This window comes from Leishmania major, chromosome 2, assembly GCF_000002725.2.
Source record: "Leishmania major strain Friedlin complete genome, chromosome 2".
Lineage (NCBI taxonomy): Eukaryota > Euglenozoa > Kinetoplastea > Trypanosomatida > Trypanosomatidae > Leishmania > Leishmania major.
In genome coordinates, this window is record NC_007244.2 from 220,351 (window position 1) to 238,423 (window position 18,073).

Consider the following 18,073-nt stretch of genomic DNA (forward strand, 5'->3'; position numbering starts at 1 on the left):
CTGCTTCGCAAGCAGCGCATGTCCGTTCGTGCGCGTGCGTGTCTGCGTGTCGGGGTTGCAGCGTCGTCGCATCGCAGCAGCAGGAGCAGCAGCAGCAGCAGCGGCCAACGGCCCTCGCGGGGAGGGCAAAGTGTCGCCGATAAATACACACACATATATAGATATATATATATATACGGAAAAGTGAAGCAGGGCGAACTGCTGGAGCGACAAGAGGTGCAGCGGGGGCGGGGGAAGGAAGGAGGGGAATGGCAGATGGGATGGCGTGACTGTGAGCCGCCTTCGCTGTCTCTCTCTCTCTCTCTCTCTCTCCCTCTGTATCTGTCTTTGTCAGTCAGTCAGCAGTCGCATCGTGATCCCCACGCGTAGACGTCTGCTCGGGCCTTGATCAGCGGCAGGAGGGTGCGGCGGGTACGTACAGCGGTGGTACGCCCTCATCGCGCACCCCGAAAAGAATGAGAGACGAGCGAAGCATGGCACGCGTGGCGCTGTTGCCGTCACAGGACGCGTGGTGCCGCGAGTTCTGCGTGACTGTACTTGACCACGCGGCCGTACTTCAGTTCCTCCACCAGCACAAACGGCTTGACCAGCCAGCGGCGCCGCTTTAGGAGGTCCGTGCCGCGTGGCAGTGGCGATACCAGCAGCGCGCATGCCAGTGCTTGCCGCTGCTGCTCTCGGTGTCGATCCACTTCGTGAGGCAATCCCGTAGCTGAGGTGGGCAGTCGCTGTGGGGCTGCGTCAGACATCAGTAAGGCCGCCGTGGACGGCGTCGAAGAAGTCATTCCTGTGTCGGCTTTGGTCGACGCTGCCGCGATTGGACGACCACGAGAGCGTGCCCGCGCACTGACGGAAACTTCGGCGGGGTGAACGAGCAGCGCAGAAGACGCGTGGCGCCGAGGTGGCGTCGTCGACAGAAGATGGCGGCACAGCATCTCCACCTCAGCCGCCTGCCGTCGTCGCTTTCGCGCCGCGGCCGCATAGAAGTAAGAGGGCACGACGCCCTCGTGTTCAGCCCGGCCATCACGCCCATCCACCTCATGGTGGCCATCCAGTACCCGTGTCGTGCCGCCCTCGAACGCCTCCTGCCCCGCCCCGCCGCCGCCGCTGTTTGACGCGTCTTCTCGAAAGGCGCGTGACCACAGTCGCGGTAATGTCTGCAGCGACACGTCGGGGTGCACATACACCAGCCACGTGCGCGGACTCGCCATCGGCGCCGCGCATGGCGAGAGAGGCGCACTGGCCACGAGTGTCACACGATCAGAGGCTTCTGTGCCGCGGTCGAGTCGTGATGCAGTCGGGTGAGTACGTGCGGGAGCGTCGTGAGCTGAAGACGACAGCAGCGGACCATGCCGAATGTGGCGATCATCGCGCACCCGCTCCCGCTCGCGCCGCCGCTCTCGTGCCGCGCGCGCCCACTCCTCCAGCTCCTCGGTGTACAGGCGGCACGGCGGGTCCAGAAAACAGTAGAGATGCGAGAGGTCGAGGCTGCGGTTGGAAGCGAGTCTCGCAGCAGCAGACTCTGCTGATGTACGCGGTAGCTGCACCGCGTGTGCGTGGAACAGAACGCTAAAGTAGATCCACTCGTGTTGGTGCGCGAGTAAGACGCCGACGCTGTGTGACGCAGATAGTGCTGCTGCGGAGCAGCCCACTTCCAGAACGTCGGACGCCGCCGGGGAAAGGGCGGCACACGACGTCGACGAGAGAGGCAGCACCCCCGCGTCTGTTGTCGGTGCAGTGCGCTCACGTCGATTATGTGCCGCTCGCTCTTGACGCCTGGGCACAGGCGCCGCGACGTGTAAGCGCTGCGGCGGTGCCGGGGGATGCGCACAGGAAACGGCGGCGGCCATTCTGCTGGGCTCGTGGGAGCGACGACAGATCCGCACCTTCTCCTCGAGGAACGCGTTGGATGCGATGCAGCTCCAGTGATGGTGGCCGACGTCTTCGCAGAGCCGGCGCGGACGGATACCTGCGGTGGCGGTGCCATGTTTCCTGCGCACCTGCTGCTGCTCATCCAACTCTGATGCAGCGGCCTTGCCCCCATCGTCGTCTCCCAGAACCTGCCAGCGCTTCGATAAGTTCGTCGAACACATCCCTCGGCCTGTCGTCTCCGCACCCCGTGACATCGGCGGCGCGAAACAGAACACGTTTGCAGGGGCGGCTGCGTTGATCTTCGGCGGTGGGAAGGACGGCGCCGACGAGGCAGCCGCGGCGGCGTCGGCAGGGATGCAATGCGAGACACCTGCCGTGCCGCTGACGCGGTCGGATGCCCTCTCGGGCACGTGTGCGCTCCGGCCACCGGAACCGGGCGAATCTGTGGTGAGCTGGTTCTTGTGCGACGGCGACAGATGCGCGCCCTCATCCGCAACATCGGCAGTTTCCCCATCTTCGAGGTCGCCGCTCCCGGTGAGGTAGCGGCAGTAGTCGTGCAGGGAGCAGACAGTGCCGACCAGCACGTCCTCCTGCGCGACAGACATGTCCTCGTCATCCTCGATGGCGTACGCCTTGTCTACTCTTGGCACCGCCCGCAGCGTGTCGGCCTTGTCCGCACCTGCCCGCGATAAGCGCTGTGCGCGCTGACGTGAACGCTTGATGCACCCCACAGCGCCATCAAGCACCTCCGCGGAGGGCATTGCACGCTCACGGCTCAGTAGCAGAGGAGGGGGTTGTGGAAGACCCGGTATCGCGTGCAGGCGTCCAACCCGGCGCAGCCGACGTACAATGCCGCTGCGCCAGCGTCGGTGCTCGAGTGGGGTCCCCGCTGACTGCGTCACTTGCGCCGGAGATACGTGGGCAGGCGAAGCTGCGCTGCTCCTCGGGCGATCGAGGTCCCCGCAAAGAAGGTAGATTTCGTACGTGGGGGGCGTAGTCCACGCAAACAGTGGCGGCAACGGCGCCTCAGAGAGCGTGCTCGAAGGCACTGCAGCTCGCTTCCCCCGCACGCCGCCGCCAGCGCGGCGTGTGGTCGGGCTGTCCGTTATCCCTGCCGCACGCGTCCGCACACCCGCTTGGAAGCCCTGTCGATCAGTCACGGTCGCGTGCGCAGTATCCCTCAGCGCGGCGTGCGATGAGCCGCCCACCTGCGACTCGTGGAGTGGACAAGAGGTCTCTGCGCGCCGCGATGAGGATGATAGCAGCACCTCCCGCCATAGCTGCACCGCGCGACTTTCACATGTGCCTTCTGTCGCCATCGCCGCCGTCGTATTCAGCGGAGTCTCGCGGATGCCTGCTTGGCTTTGCTGGCTTGCTCGGGAGCGCCGCCGGCTCTCCCTGCAGCCGTGCCTTGCGGCGCTGATTGCAGCAGCGGCAGTGGAGCCACCGCAGCCTCGTTCGGCGATGCTCTTCTGCGTGGTGGGCGTGGCCGATAGCCGTGCGGGATGAGGCTCATAGCGCACAATGAACAGACGCCGCCAGTCGTACCCCTCGTCAGCGACAGGCGGCTCTGACGGCACCCAGTCTTCGCCCTGCGGTGCTGTCGACGGCACAGCTGACCTGGCGGATGGTGCTGATGTCCGCCGCCGTCGCCCTTGTCGCCAGAGGGAGTACGCGGCGCTCCATGGAAACAGCCGCTGCAGCTCACTCGTAAACGAGCTGCATGTGACCGTCACATCCACGTCAACGGCCGCTGCGCCACCGGCGCGAGTCTCCTGTGCTTCCGCGAGATTATGTCCCCGACGCTCTCGGTGTGGTGGGCGGCTTCTAATGGCACTGCTCAAGGGCCTTTCGTGCGCACGAGCAAGGCGGCGCTGACGACCGCAGCGCAACGTGCGCTCTGACGAATCGCCCTGACGGTAACAAAGAAACCTAGGGGTACCGCGGAGCGAGCGGTAGCCACACCAGGAGTGGGAGGTGGTGATGATGAAGCGATGCAGTCGACGCATCGGCGTGCGCTGGAAAGTGACAACTCAGGGCAAGCGTTAAAGCAAACACAAAAACAAAACTTGGAGAAAGAGCCGGCGGAGCACGACCAGGCGTATGTGCTTGTGTGTGCGCGTGTGTGCGTAATCACAATGCACCTCGCCTGCCTGTGTCTCTTTCAGGGCGTCCGGTCGGTGTCGGTGTCTGTGCCGTGCCGTCATGTATACACATACATACATATATGCGTGCACACGTGTGCGTGTGCGTGTGTGTCTATCCGTCCGTCTCTTGACACGGTGCGGTGGACACGTGGAGGAAGAGAGAGAGAGACGAGAGGAATGGAGGACCAGTGGCCAAGACACACACACGCACACACACACACACACACACACACACACACACACACAGGGAGAGAGAGAGACACACACACCGAGTCGGTGGGGCACATGAAGAACACGGGGGAGCGCACTTATCGCTGGAAACGAACGGCACGGGAGGAAGAGTAGCACAGAGGGGGGCGTCTCAGCACGCAACTACAGACAGCCCTGCGCATGCCTGCCACACGCACCCACGCCTGCCTCTTGCGCGCTTGTCATGCGCCTCACTGACTCTTCGAGTAAGTGTGCCACTGCCGAAACGACGCACGCGTACGGCTGCTGCATCGCTGCCGGCACAGGGAACAGCGTCGGCGTAAGCGGCAGCACCGTCACACGCGGCACACAGTACGCCGAGAGCAAGTACTTCCAGATTTGCCCGTCCTCCGGGGCAGAAAAGGACTCCCCGCACGCGCGCCGAAACGCCGACGACTGCACCAAGTCCTGCAAGTACATCCACAGGCGTGCGTCATCTGCGTTGGCGCCGTCTGCTTCCCGAGGCGTCGACGTCGCAGCAGCAGTCGCCGCGCAGCGATGGGGAGTGTGTAGCGGGAGTAGAGTCGTGCACACGGCCTGCAGCGTAGCGGACTGCAAGTGCGCGTAGTCGTCAAATCCGCAGCGGCCACACACGACGACCACGTCGGTGATGCAGCGGCAGCCGTGCCTTTCGCTCCAGGCCGCCGCAGCCTCCCCCACGTCGGCACAGTAGTGGTGCCACAAGCGGTATGCGTTGGCCACCGTGCACATCTCCAGAAGCCGGCCCACCGTCTTGTGCGACAGAATGGTCTGCTCGTCGAAGGAGCCCTCGCCTGACACGACGACATCGCAGGCGTGGAACAGACATCCGCGCGGGCATCGCAGGGAGAACGCCGTTGGCTGTCCAGAAACATGCGCGGACCGTTCTGCCGGCACCGGAAGCGCGTCATCACCGCGCTGTCCGCCGCGCTGTCCGCCGCGCTTCCCCGCCGCGGTTGCTGCGGCCCGCCTTAATGGGCCAGTGTCCCCACCTCCCAGCAGCTGCGCGACTTGCGGGGTCTCATACAGGCCAAGCAGACCGCCAACCACGTCCGCCCCAGGCACGTAGCGCGCCTGCAGCAGATAGCGGAAGAACCCGCTCATGCCCCCCGCGCCCCCACCGCCTCGGCGGTATAGCAGATCCTCCAGCACCGCCGCCTCTGCCACCTTATCTCCCTTATCCGAACCAGCGGCCATGTGCCTAGCCTCCCCCACGGCATGTTGCGCGTGGGCCGCCGAAGTCGCATCCGCAGCGGCAAGGGGCCGCCACACGCTCGCCACGACGCGTGTGGAAGCGTGCCGCATGCCCGCCTCTAGCGAGTCCAGCATCTGCTGCTGCGCCGCAGAAGTGATGGCGCCGACCGCCGCATCCTCGGCAGCTTCTACCCCTGCACTGTCCACATGCGCGCTACCAGGAGGTGTGCCAGCAGCTGTGGCAGGTGACGACGGAGCAGCGGCGTGTGGCGCGGCGCACTTCTGTGGTCCAAAGGCATACGTTGCCCCGCGCGCGCCAACAAGCGTGTTGTCCACGTCGCAGATCAAGCACACCTCCGTGATGTAGCACGCGCGCGCAGGCGGCGGTGAAGAGTGCGCCGGTGGTACGGCATGCGCACCATCGCCCCTCGTGCCCGTCGCGGTAGGTGGCGTCGCTGCCTCAGGCAGGTATGGAAAGATGCGCTGCATCTCTTCGCCGATGCAGACGCGGGTGACGTGGGCCAGGTCCTCGCCACGGAAGGGTCTCGCGAGGCGCACCCCCGCGCCGTCGTCGACATGAGTCGGAGCTGCATGAGCATCTGACGCCGCCGTCGATGCAGGCGCGCGTCGGGCACCGTCGTGACCACAGTCCGTCGCGCGGGCGTGGGCAGCGTCCACAAAGACCTCCAGCCCCAGCGCCTGCAGTGCACCGAGCCCGCCATCGTTGGTGGAGCTCCCGCCGATGCCCAGGAACAGGCGCACACCCCCGCAGTTACCCGGCGCGCTGTCCGGGGAAGGCGTTTTTGAGGCCACGTGTGTCTCCGCTTGTGCATGAGCAGCCTCAGCCATGTAGGCCAACGCGTAGCGGATAAGCTCACCTACACCGTAGCTGGTCGTGCGGCCTGGGTGTCGGTCTTGTGGACGCGCGATGCGCGTCAGCCCAGCCGCCTCTGCCATCTCAACGACAAGCACGCGTCTCTCCACGTCGCAGGCGAAGGACACCCCGCGGGAAGCTGGTGCGGCGCTTCGTGCACCACCGGTGTCCGTCGTGATCGCGGCACCGAGGGGGCCTGTGATCGGGACGGACGCTGGAATGTATACACGCCGCAGGCGCAACGCGCCGCCCGACGGTGACAGGTCGGGCATGGTGCCCCACGTCATGCTCGCTTGCGTTGAGGCGTAGGTGACACTGTCTAGCAGACCAGCGCCACCGTCGCTCATTGGGGTGTGTAGAAACCGCACCGCGTCTGCTGGGAGGACAGAAGGATGCTGCGCAGGAAGCAAGCTTGCGGCCAGCGGCGGTACCACCAGATGCAGCGGTGAAGACGTGGGCGATGGCGCCGGCACCTCCTCCGACGGCGCCGTCACTGCTGGAAGTACGTGTGACTGCGCCGTTGCGGAGCCGTGCGCCTTGGCCCAAGCCTGCCAGTAGCCCTTCTCCACCGCCTCACCGACTTTGTCTGAGGGGAGGGTGCCCTTGAAGGTGTCGCAGGCACACAGCACGCGCAGCGGAGAGGCGCCGTCGCCGTGGCGGTGATAGTGGTGGAGTTGTCCAAGATGCGGTGTCGCGGCCGGCAGCGCCGATATTCGAAGCGGTGGTTGCACTGGACGATGCGAGTGCGGAGCGTCCTGGTGCACTTCATGGTGCGTGGGCGCAGGACTTTGTGGGACTGGCGAGGCGATGGAGGGAGTGACAGCAGACGCCGCAGCAGCAGCGGCACCAGATGACGGATGCATCGAGGGCGATGCCTCCAGAGTTACCGATAGGGGCTGCTGTATCGCGGATGATGCTCTCGCGCTGCCTGCTGGCATGGTTCACTGGTGTCTGTGCCGCGGCGAAAATGAAGAAGAAGTATGCGCGTGTGCGTGGCGCGGGGCGGGAGTGGGGCAGCGGTGCCGGAGCACCGTCGCTGAGAGAGAAAGAAACACACACACACACACGTGGTAGGGCGCCTGTCGTTGTGCGTAAGAGGGATGTGTGCAATGATGCGTGCTACAGTTCGGGCCTGCTCACCGAAGCACGCACGCTTGCTGGCAAAGTCGGGTGCTGCACGGTGGGGTGTTGCCATGTCGCTGCAGGCAGAGAAGCAGGGAAGGGAGACGATATGAGGCGTGGATAGATCTTACTCGTGTCTGTTCACAAAAGCGAACGGCAGATCGGCCGCGCGGTGATATGATAGCTGCCAAGTGAGCATCACCCCGCCACCTCGGGTTTCCAAAAAGGTTCCGTGCGGAAGACGCTACCACAACACGCACGTCACGAGGTGAGTGATGGCAACATCCAACATATGCGCAGAAACCGAGGGCGAAAGAAGCAGGAGTCAAAACAGCTCATCACGCACACACGCAGGTCGTGAAGGGCCTCTGCACGGGTGGTGGTGGTGGTGTGTGTGTGTGTGAGCGTGCGCATGTCTGTGCACGGCAGAAAACGGCGCACCACCACCACCACCACCCGTGCAGAGGCGGCTCGGGAAGAAGTGGACGGAGCCCCTCAAAAACAGGACGCAAACAGCGGGAAAGGAGACGAGAGGTGAGATGCACAGCCTCGTGCAGCAATGACACGGAAACAAGTAACGAGTCTGTGCATCTCGCCCTGCACGCGTCTGTCTGTCTGCTTGTGTATCCGTGGAAATTAAGAGAGAGAGAGAGAGAGACCCGTCCGCATGCAGAGCGTCTGTGGACAAGAGGAGAGCAGGTGGTGGTGGTGGTGGTGGTGATCCCTTCATGCACGACCGGATCGTCTCCATGCCGCACGATCGTCCCCCCCCACACACACACACAACACACATGTATATATATATATACACACACACACACACACATGCGCTGAAGGGTATCCAAGCCATCTACATGTATGTGTGCTCCGAAAGGCGGAGAGAAGAGTGCGGCCCTTCGTATCACGCGGCGACGCATGTGGAGTGCATGTGCGTGAGTACGCAAGACCGCAAGAGGAAAGCAAGCAAGCAAGTGGCAGCGGCAGCGGTGAGGGAGGCAGGGAGGGCGGATGAGAGCAGGCGGTTGTTTCGCGCATCGGTTCGGACGCGGGTGCGCGGCAAGTGAAGAGGCAGAGAAACGGGAGCACGCACCCGCGAGGCTGCCCGGCGGGGCACCCTAATCCTCGTCCCTGTCCGGCTGTGTAGCGTACGCATCGATACTCCCCTCACCCAGCGCCTTCTCCAGCTCTGCCGCCGTGGGCAGCTCGTCGTTCAGCTGCCTCATGGTCGGCAGGCGGGCCTCGACATGGCGCGCCGACGGGACGTTACCGCCGTCCGCGTCCACCGGCTGATCGAGAAAGTCGCGCCACTCCTTGGCCGCAGCCTCCTGACGTGCCTGCTGCTCCTCTTCTGTGCCGTGCGCGTACGACTTCTTCGCATTCGTGAAGAGTGGCGCCGTGGACGTGCAGCAAGGAGAGAACGCGGAAGTCCGTGTGGTGGTCGCCGTCTCAGCCCTTCGCAGACACGCACCGCGGCGAACGCTCTGAGCAAGGGAGCGGGGCTGTGGATGCACCGCCCCACTGGTGAGAACGGAAAAGGGTGTCTCGGTCACCGATGCCAGCCCGGCGTGAAAGGAGCAGGCAAGCGACGTCTGCGTTCGTGTGGTCATACGCAGTGACGGACGGAGCATCTTGAGAAGAAGCTGAAAAAAAAATGAGGAGAAAGAGAGAGAGGCTGATCGGATGGCAGCGGGGGTAGGCGAGACGCGTGGTGCTCTCCGTTATATACATATATATATATATATATATATACGCAGCTGCGGTGTACTCGGGAGAAGGAGAGTGGCTTAGCTCACCAACTCTCAGCGTATGCAGGTTTGTGTCCGCGCCAGTAGGTGAGGGGAGTGAGGAGCGGGGATTCGTGCAGTGGCTCTGGAATGATGAGCGATTTCGACACGACGAACGTTGTCCTCGCTGTCAGGGGGAGGGCAACCGCTGCTGCTGATGCGGATATCACACAGACGTACGGGAAATTCCAAGAGGGGAGAGGGAGAGATCAGCGCGAGCCTGTGAAGGGTGCTGTGTGGAGGAAGGCAGGAGAGTGTGTGGCAGTCGTGTCTGATGTCGCTCCACAGAGTCGCGTATCATCCGTCCGCTCTCCTTGCTCTCCTACGCGATAGTCGTGCACCCAGATCCACCGAGGGAGGGGTGGGAGGAGGAGGAGGACACATGCAGGGATGCGCGCGCGCACACACACTGCCACCCACGAGACACACACACATGTATCTTCGCAGCCGTGCAGGGACACATGCATGCGCAGCAGGACGGACACACGGATGGAGAGAGAAAGAGAGAGAGGCATGCTTATTCCAGGGTTAGTCGAGGCGCCACGCATCCATCGCGAAGGCCCCTCCCCCCTCCCCCTCCTCTCTCCTCTCACCTCGCTCCTTTCTTTGCCCTCTACTCGGTGCCCCCTCCGTCTTTACTATTCTTGGTGTTGCTGTTGAATAGTTTGAACATCGGAGTCTGCCCTGCTGTGGGAAGCGGCGTGCCGGGTAGGCGCGCACGTGTGCTTGTGCGTGTCGGTGCACACACACACACGCACACACAAGCGATGTGCCGCAAGCGCCTGCGTCGCTTCGCCTGTGCGGAAAAAGGAGAGTTGGTGAGGGGGAAGACACGTCTGTAATTGAATTCTACGACAACCTCGCTTCTACTGCACGTCTCTCTGGTCGGCTCTGCCCTGCTCTCGCCGCTGCCCGTGCGGTACAGCCGTCGCTGGCGGTGTCACGCACGGTTGGCGAAGGGTTTGGGTGCCACGCAACGTGCCTGCAGACCACCATACGCACTCACACATAAAGCATGCACGTCGCTCTCGCTCGCTTCTCTCGCTCTCACTGAGGGTGTGGTGTGGTGGAAGAGCTGACTGGGCACATTGTGGCAGAGAGGGTTTGGCTGAGGAGCGACAACGGTGCAGCGGCCGCAGCGGGTGAAAGGGATGGCCCAGCGGAGGAGGCGCCATGAGAGAGTGCGAGAGATGGAAGGCGAGGGGGAGAGAGAGAGAGAGAGGGAAGGAGGGGCGGGGCAGCGGCGGCGCTCTCAGGAGGGAAAGGTTAGGGAGCTGCCCCGCCATTGAAGACACAAGCACGTACAGAAGCCTGGCATACTAGAAGGCAGACAAGAAGAAAGAAGAAAGGGCCGCAGCCAACGTGAGCAACGGCGTCACGGCCCACCAGCGGACGGAGTGCAAGGCAGCAACGCGCAGCACTCGCAAGCAGCCACACGTGCACAGAGAAGAGGAGGAGCAGCCGTCGTATACATGGAATATATATGACCCCTCCCCTTTCCCCGGCACACGCCGTCTTATTCGCCGCCCCGAACCCAGTCGATCAGCTGACTGGCCACCGGCGCCCGCGAAGAACGCAGCTGGCGCTCGGAGATGGATAACGTAGTGGGTGGCAGCACGTCGCCGCCGATGCTGTGCCGGCGGCGATCGCCGTAGCCCGCATGGTGCATCATGTTGACGTACGTGGGGGAGCGAGAGCGTATACTGTAGGCGCTCTCGGCGCGGCGGAAGCCTTGGGCTAAGACCGCTGTTGCAGCAACGGTGGCGTTGGTGGCCGATGTGACGGTTGCCGTGCAGCCCTTGTGCCGCTTCGCGGGGCTCGCTGACAGAGACGACGAGACGGCAGTTAGCCTCGACACCAGGCGCGAGCGCAGATCGACGCGGCGCCGGCGTGGATTGGAGGAGGTCTGCTGTGCGCCAGCACCCGCGCCGGGATGAACGGCGTGCACGCCGCCGACAGTCGTGGCTTCGGCAGGGTCGACCACTGTCACGTGGGGGGCGTCCGCCGCGGGACTGCCGCCGTGCCGAGCCGTGCTGGCGCGAGTCGCAGGAATGTCCAAGGTGGTGTCTCCGGTGGCTGCACTCACCGAGTACATGTTTGACGGTGTGCTGAAGTCCTGGCGAGCCAGGTCAGCAGCCACGCACGCCCGCGCGGCGCCGCTCGTCGGCGTGCAGCTCTCCGACTCCAGTCCCCATCTGCCTGTGATGTGCCCGTCATTCCACACAACACCACTGCCGCAGCCGCTGCAGGCACTGTGGCTGCCGCTATTAGGGTTCGCCAAGGCGGTGCTGTTGACGCCGAATCGCAGGCGCTCTTCCATGGCCCGGGTGCGGTCTTTCTGCTGGGCAAGTCGTCGCAGCAGCGCGCGCGAGTCAGCGCCCTCCAGCGCGGTCGTTCCTGCTGCAGCACCGCCGTCCGGGTGCCTTGCTTCGTTTTCTGGAAGCCCCGGTGCATGCCGGGCACTTGCCTTGTGCGGCGGGCGGGCCGAAACGGCGGTCTCGCCCTCTGCCCCAGCGTGTCTGCGGTGCCGATGCCGTGGAGGCGACGAGAGGGAAGCGTCGTGGGCGTCGTGGTCCTTGTCAGCGTCCCGGCTGGAGCTGGCCTTGCTGTCTCGCAGTCGTCCGCGCTGCGTCCCGCTGTCACGCGCGTTTTTCTGCGTGGTCGTTGGCGGCGACGGCGCGGCGGCTGGCGCGGCGACCACAAACACCGCCGAGAACGGCTCTACAAGCTCACCGCCATCGAGCGCGTGGTCAGATGGATGCGTCGCTGACATCGTTGTCCCCGTGTCGGCGCGAGTGGTGCCGTGGCTGTTCGACTCCGTCGCGGCCGTCGGTGCCCCGTCATCCGCCTCCTTCGTAGGGACGATGGAAGCGGCGGCCGCGGTGTCGAGGGAAGCCGGGCTCGCGCCGCTGCAGCGAGCACAGCGCCCTCCTCCGCTGCCGACAATCCGCGGGCCTCTGGCGGAGCCGCAGCTGCCAGACCGCGAAGCGGCAGTGTTGCCACGCCTTCCGCTGGCGGCTGGCACCGCAGACGACGCCGCCGCCGCGTGCGACTTCTGCCGCGCAGACAGCGTTCGGGTTGTTGACGGCGTCGCACCCGTCTTGGACTCACCGTCGGTGCGACCCGCCTGGGGGGCTTTCGTGTTTTGGCGCCCCTTTCCCGGCGCACTGTGCAGACCCATGGCGCGTCGCGGCCGGCCCAGTATGCCCATCGACGACGCCGTGTGGGAAGGGCGCGTGAAGTGCAGCCTCAGTGTCCGTTGCGCGGTTGACGCCACGGGCGTGCGCGCGGCCATGGCGCTCTTCGGATCCCTTTCGTCCTCTTCCACGTCACTGTCGTACGTGGCGGCCTCCTTGCGCGCCTCGGCAGAGCCCCTCGTGCTCGCTGCGTGGGCCGCGTTCACCGTCACGGACGGGTGCCTTGGAGACGTGAGAAACGCGGGCGGATTCGTGCAGACAGCCGACACGCGGGCGTGGCTCGACTGCCCTGGCGTGTCGTCCTGCTCTGGCGGCGACGGAGGCGTGGATGAGTATGGAGAAAGAGCGGCAGAAGAGATGCGCTGCTTTTCGGGTGCCTGCGAGGGCGGCGACGGCGCTGCATCGGCTTCAGCTTCCCTCCCCCACTGGACGCGGCGGTAGCCGCTTGAGCCCGAGTGGGTGTGTGTACGCTCGAGCGGCGTCGGTGCCGCAGCAGCAGCGTGCGGAGATGGAGCAGGCAAACCACTGCTCCCGTCGCCGCCATGCGGCATGTTGTCGCGGTAGGAACTGAGGAGGTCGGTCGTCGGAGGTGCGGCGCTCGGTGCCCGCCTGCCCACCAGATGCGGTGGACAGGCGGTAACTTCTTGGCCAAAGCTGCGGCTGCGACGGCGACGTGATATACCGCTGGCGAGACCTTCTTGCATGGGACTGGACGCCGTGTTGTTCGCCAGTGTGGATAACGACTGCTCGCCAAGAGTTGTGCCATCGGCGCCATCCCGCTCACTTCCGCGACTGCGCTGCTGAATACTGATGAGCTCTTCGAACCGTGCCTGCAGGTCACGCCACCCTGCCCCGTGATCGGCGCCCCAGATGGTCGCCGGGGCTGAGTGGCGACGGCTGAAGTTGCGCGCTGGGAGCACGGGCGAGCCTGCAGGGGCGCCCGTGGCAGCTGGGAGAGTGGTGCTCTCACCGCTGGGCGCCCCTCTCAACGAGGCGGTGGTGTCAGAGGGGAAGCCCTGCCGGTCTCCTCCGCTAACGGGTCGGCGCCGGCAACAACAGCTCGTGGTAGATGGGCAGCTACCGCACGAGCACCCTTCGCCGCCCTCGCGGTACAGTGAGGCGTGAGAGCGGCCGCGTCGGTGCAGCAGCATCGCTCTGCCGTAGCGCGCTAGGCGTGCTTCGTAGGCAGCGTCAGCCGCGGCCTCATCGACTGAGTCATCGCCCCAATCAAGCTCCTCCTCGTCTATTGTCTCGCCGGCGGCGTTGGCGCCTGCCATCAAGTGTCTGTGCCGGCTTCCCCGTCGCCGGCCCCGCCGAAGTAGACCGCTGCCATCCATCTGGTCTGATTGGTTTTGCCGCAGCTCTCTCAGCAGCTCCTCCTCCAGCTCTAGCAGACGCTCTGCCTCCTCGGAATCACGTTCCCTGTCCTTCTTCGCATGGTCGACGACGATCACCTCGCTATCACGCCAGCACTCGGGCAGGTGCAGCCGCTCGTGCTGTTGCTCGAACGACAGCCACTGCTCTGGCCTCGCAACCGGTGGCGTGGAGCTGCGCAGCCGCTCCTCCTCATTCCGAAGCGCTGCCGGGCAAGCAGCGTCGGGATGACGCAGAGGTGCCATGGGTGGACGCCTCATGGTGGGCACTGGTGGCGCACTCCAGCGACGACGCTGGTTCTGCTGCTGCTGCAACTCTGTCAACGACGGTGGTGGCGGTGGCGGGGCGTAGCGGTTTGCCAACTGTTGCAGCTGCTGCGCATCTTCTTCGTCCGCCTCCTCGGCCAGGTCAATGGGCGACCGCAGCGAGATTTCCTGGAAGGAGTCATCGCGATCGGCTTCCTCAGCCGACGGCGATGGCGATAGGGTGAGTTGGCGACAAGTCGGTACTGGCGACGTCACTGCTTGAGCCGCACCCGTGACAACGCCGCCGCTGTCAGGAAAGCACGGCGGCACCAGAGGAGACGTCGAGGAAAGGCTGGAAACGACGTTCCCCTCCACTATAATCGATGACATCACCGTTACCAGCCCCCCACCGTTGCCGCTGGTGCTGTTTCCGCCGATGTTCTGGGTGCCGCTGCCTGAAAAGTTGACAGAGGTCATCTGGACGCTGCTGCGGTGCGCCACGCCACTCGTACGTCGCGAAACTCTTGGTGTCGGGGAGGGCGACAACAGCCACTGCCCGGACAAGGGCGAGAGCACGTCCCCTGAGCTGCGCTGCTGCGGTTGCTGTTGACTCGTCGACGGCAGAGAGCTGGCGGAGTTCACCGCCGTCGACGGGTGTCGCGGGTTCTCCAACGCGGCCGCTGTGCGGGGGGACCGGTTCGCCGATGCCTGCATCGCCCCAGCAGTGTTGCTGCTGCTGCGGCTGTTGTGGCTGTTCGCCACACGGCGAGGTGAAATCCATGCTGTGCTGATACTGCTCCCGCCAAGCGAGGAGTGCTGTTGCAGCTGCAGCGGCGCTTGATGCGGCGACGTCGGACCGAGGGTGCTTCGCGCCCTCGGACTGCCTACCCAAATCGACGGCGGGCGCGAGAGGGGCGAGAGCGAGACGCTGTCCGCGCTCTCGCTGAAGACGCTTACCACGGAAGAGTCGGGAATGCCGCCGATGCGAAGGCTTCCGCTCTTCGCATGCCCAGGTGTGGCGCTGGACCACGTCGGCACGCCATCGCTCCCTGCGCCGCAGCAGCCGCTGTTGAAGCTCTGGTCTGCGCCAGAGATGGCGGTGGTGAGGTAGGGCATCGGCACACTGTGCGTCAGCGGAGAAGCGGAGGCGCTCTCGTCACCGGACAACTTGGTCGCAGCAGCGCCCTTTCGTCTACCCCCGGCGCTCCCCTCCGCATCCTCACGTGCGGTGTTCTCCGCGGCGGTGCTCGCCATGCAACATGGCGCGGCTGCCTCCTGTGCATCCTTTCCTTCGGCAGGCGCGGGCAGCATAGGGTCTTCCGTGGCTGGGTCACCGGCGACGATCTCCGCGTCCGCCGCTGGGTATCGCTGCGTGCCCGGAACCCCTCCGCTGCCAGAGATGGGCGGGGATTCGGTCACCAGAGACGTCGCCTTTGTGTTCAGTGGCAAGCTACCTCTGCACCCGGTGTTGCTCATGGGGAGTTGCTGCTGCGTGGTGGCCAAGCGAGCCGGCGACAGCGGTGTCCCCGGCGTCGAGGAAGGGAACAGGGTGTGTGGATGAAAGAGCCTAGATGGCGCTGCCGAGGTCGGTGTCAGTGCCGCGCCGTCAAGCCGAACGTAGGTCGGCAACGTGAGGAGCGGCGACGTCTGCTGGGGCGGGGATAGGAGGCCTTGCGAGGAGGAGCACACCATCGACGAGCCAACGTCGTTGCCGCCAACGCGCTCCAACGCGGGCTGCATCACGACAACGGACAAGGAGAGCGTCGAAGACCCTGTGCTTTGGCCCAGCGGATGCCGCTGCGCGTGGTGGAAAACGTCCGCGAGCGGGAGCTCCTGCTGGGAGGAGGAGATGGAGAGCACCGGCGCGCCGTCCGTGGGGATGTCAGAGCTGGCAACGTCATGGACGCCGTCGCTGCGCCTTGCTCCGGTAACAGCACCTGGAAAGGTTACAGTCTTGTTTGGTCGCGTCGGCGACGCACCTGCTACGGCCGCCGCGGGGGCACAGGAAGATAGGTGCGATGGCAACACGTACCGCGGCAGCGAGCCGCTGCCCCAAAGAGAGGCTGTCGGGGCCGAGGAAGGCGGGAAAACCGTCGCGCCGCCGGCGTTGACGCGCGCACTCTCGAGTTGGGCGACGGCGGTGTCGACACGCTGGAACAAGATCTCTTGCCTGTGGAGGCAGTTCTGGAAGCTCAGCAAAAATGCCTCCAAGGAGGCCGAGGTACGAGCGGTGTGTAAGCGTGGTATGGGCAGTGCAGAGCTGGTCGTGTTTGCGTGCGCCGGCGGGCTCGACGTCATCGTCGCAGCGGCGGAAGAGATGCGCGTAGGCGCCGACGGGGTGGACGCTTCGGCAGACTTCGAAAGGTAACAGCGCCAGTGCGGTGGTGCGGTGTCCCTGCCGGAAACGGGCCGCGTCGCCCCTGATGGCCCACGAGGCGCACTGCGCACGCGAATGCTCCGAATTTGTACCCTTGACCGCTTGGGCGCTTTGCGAGCCAGCGTGAGCGCGCCTGTGCGGGCGTCGCTCGACGTCGGTGGGGCGGCAGCGGTCGATACTCCTCCCGAGGACTCGCGTGGGGCGGGGGGGGGGTGCTGATTCGGTGAGCACAGCGTGATCGTCGAGCGAGGGCAGACTGGCTGCTCACCAACGCCGTGTCCAAACGATTGCATGCTGCATCGACCCGCACTGCCGCTGCCGCGTGATGAGCTCCGGCAGAAACCGCTTGCCTCGTTACCAACCGCCGCTCTGGCCTCAGCCTTACCCAACGTGGTCAGAGAGACTCCTCTGGCTGAAGCAGACCGCGCAATGCTGCCTCGTCCTTCCCTTGCCGTACTCGTACGCGCGCCACCGGCACGGAGGCTGCCCACGTCTTCTCGCAGTGAAATGGGGGCAGGCGCCTTCCTGGCCGACGCCGAGCGGCCAAGCACGCCGGATGACGTCAGTGACTGCATGGGAAAAGACGTGGTGCCTCTGCCCCGCTGCGGTACAGCTCGGAATCGTCAGACAGGCCTGCGCCACCGCAACGCACCTTGACCCCAAGTCAACGAAAGATGTGGAGAGAGGGGGCAGCCGCAGCCGGAGCAGATACACGCGTGATGCGCGTGCTGTCGTCTAGGACCCTTTCAAGAGCGGCACCACAAGAGGGCAAGCAATGAGCGGCACCGAGAAAGGGGATAGACAGCTCAGCAGGAAACCAAGAGGGCCTTGCTGTGGTTATGTCGGTGTATACGGAACAGCAAACACCGGCGGTGGAGGGAAACGGGAGAGGGGAAACGGCTTTTAAAGCAAGGGTACAGCCAGAGGGAGGGCGGAACTCCGGCACACACGCACAGACACTCCCCAACAAAAAAGGAAGAGAGAGGAGGTATCAGAGACGTGAGGCCTTGTCGATGGCACAAGAACCAACCAGAAGGAGTGGCGAGTGGCGGGGCTTCAGAAAAGGAAAAAAACTGAACGACACGCGAAGCAGGTGCGCATGCGGGGCACACGTCAACGAGCGGAAGGATCGAAGAACCGGAGGGATTCCGCTCCACACGTAGACAGACACAGAGAGAGAGAGAGAGAGAGAACGGAGAGCGAAAACGGGAGGAGGGGTTATGGAAGGGCCGGGAGGGGGCTGATGTGCAAGGCAGGTACCAAAGGAAGGGAAGAAATGGAGGAGCACACACACACACACACAAACACAGACACTCTTCACTTTCTCTGAGACGGGCACACAAGTAAACGAAGGCGCGTACGAGTTCGAGCGTGACGCTGGCCTCGGTGGGGGGAGTGTCGGTGCGTGAGTTCGTTCAGCATAAACAAAGGGGACAATATATTTTGTTAAGGAGGGACGGAAGGGAAGGCCGAGAAGCAGACGAGTTGCCAGTGCGCTTAGGCAAAGAAAAACGAGGACGAGAACAAGAGTCCCCTACACACACACACACGCCTGTCGGCCTGCCTGCGCGCGCGGCAGCGTGAGTGAGGACGGAGAAGGAGAACAGAAGAGAGTCAATGATAAAGCAGAGCGCACGGAGAGGGACTACGTGTGTGCGCGCG

At 64.5% G+C, this 18,073-nt stretch overlaps 4 protein-coding genes across 4 annotated transcripts; all 4 read right to left on the reverse strand.

Annotated features, from left to right (window-relative positions):
- Nucleotides 1-497: 497 nt before the first annotated feature.
- Nucleotides 498-2,630, reverse strand: LMJF_02_0490 (conserved hypothetical protein; the record flags this gene model as incomplete). Its single annotated transcript, XM_003721606.1, has 1 exon — nt 498-2,630. The coding sequence occupies one exon, from the start codon at nt 2,628-2,630 to the stop codon at nt 498-500; it is 2,133 nt and encodes a 710-aa protein (XP_003721654.1).
- Nucleotides 2,631-4,388: 1,758 nt separating this feature from the next.
- LMJF_02_0500 (putative glycerate kinase) lies at nt 4,389-7,250 on the reverse strand (the record flags this gene model as incomplete). The annotated part of the gene is made up of 1 exon (XM_003721607.1): nt 4,389-7,250. The coding sequence occupies one exon, from the start codon at nt 7,248-7,250 to the stop codon at nt 4,389-4,391; it is 2,862 nt and encodes a 953-aa protein (XP_003721655.1).
- Nucleotides 7,251-8,549: 1,299 nt separating this feature from the next.
- On the reverse strand, nt 8,550-9,062 carry LMJF_02_0510 (conserved hypothetical protein; the record flags this gene model as incomplete). Its single annotated transcript, XM_003721608.1, has 1 exon — nt 8,550-9,062. One exon carries the CDS (start codon nt 9,060-9,062, stop codon nt 8,550-8,552), a length of 513 nt encoding a protein of 170 aa, XP_003721656.1.
- A 1,672-nt stretch (nt 9,063-10,734) lies between these two features.
- On the reverse strand, nt 10,735-16,704 carry LMJF_02_0520 (conserved hypothetical protein; the record flags this gene model as incomplete). The annotated part of the gene is made up of 1 exon (XM_003721609.1): nt 10,735-16,704. One exon carries the CDS (start codon nt 16,702-16,704, stop codon nt 10,735-10,737), a length of 5,970 nt encoding a protein of 1,989 aa, XP_003721657.1.
- Nucleotides 16,705-18,073: the final 1,369 nt, after the last annotated feature.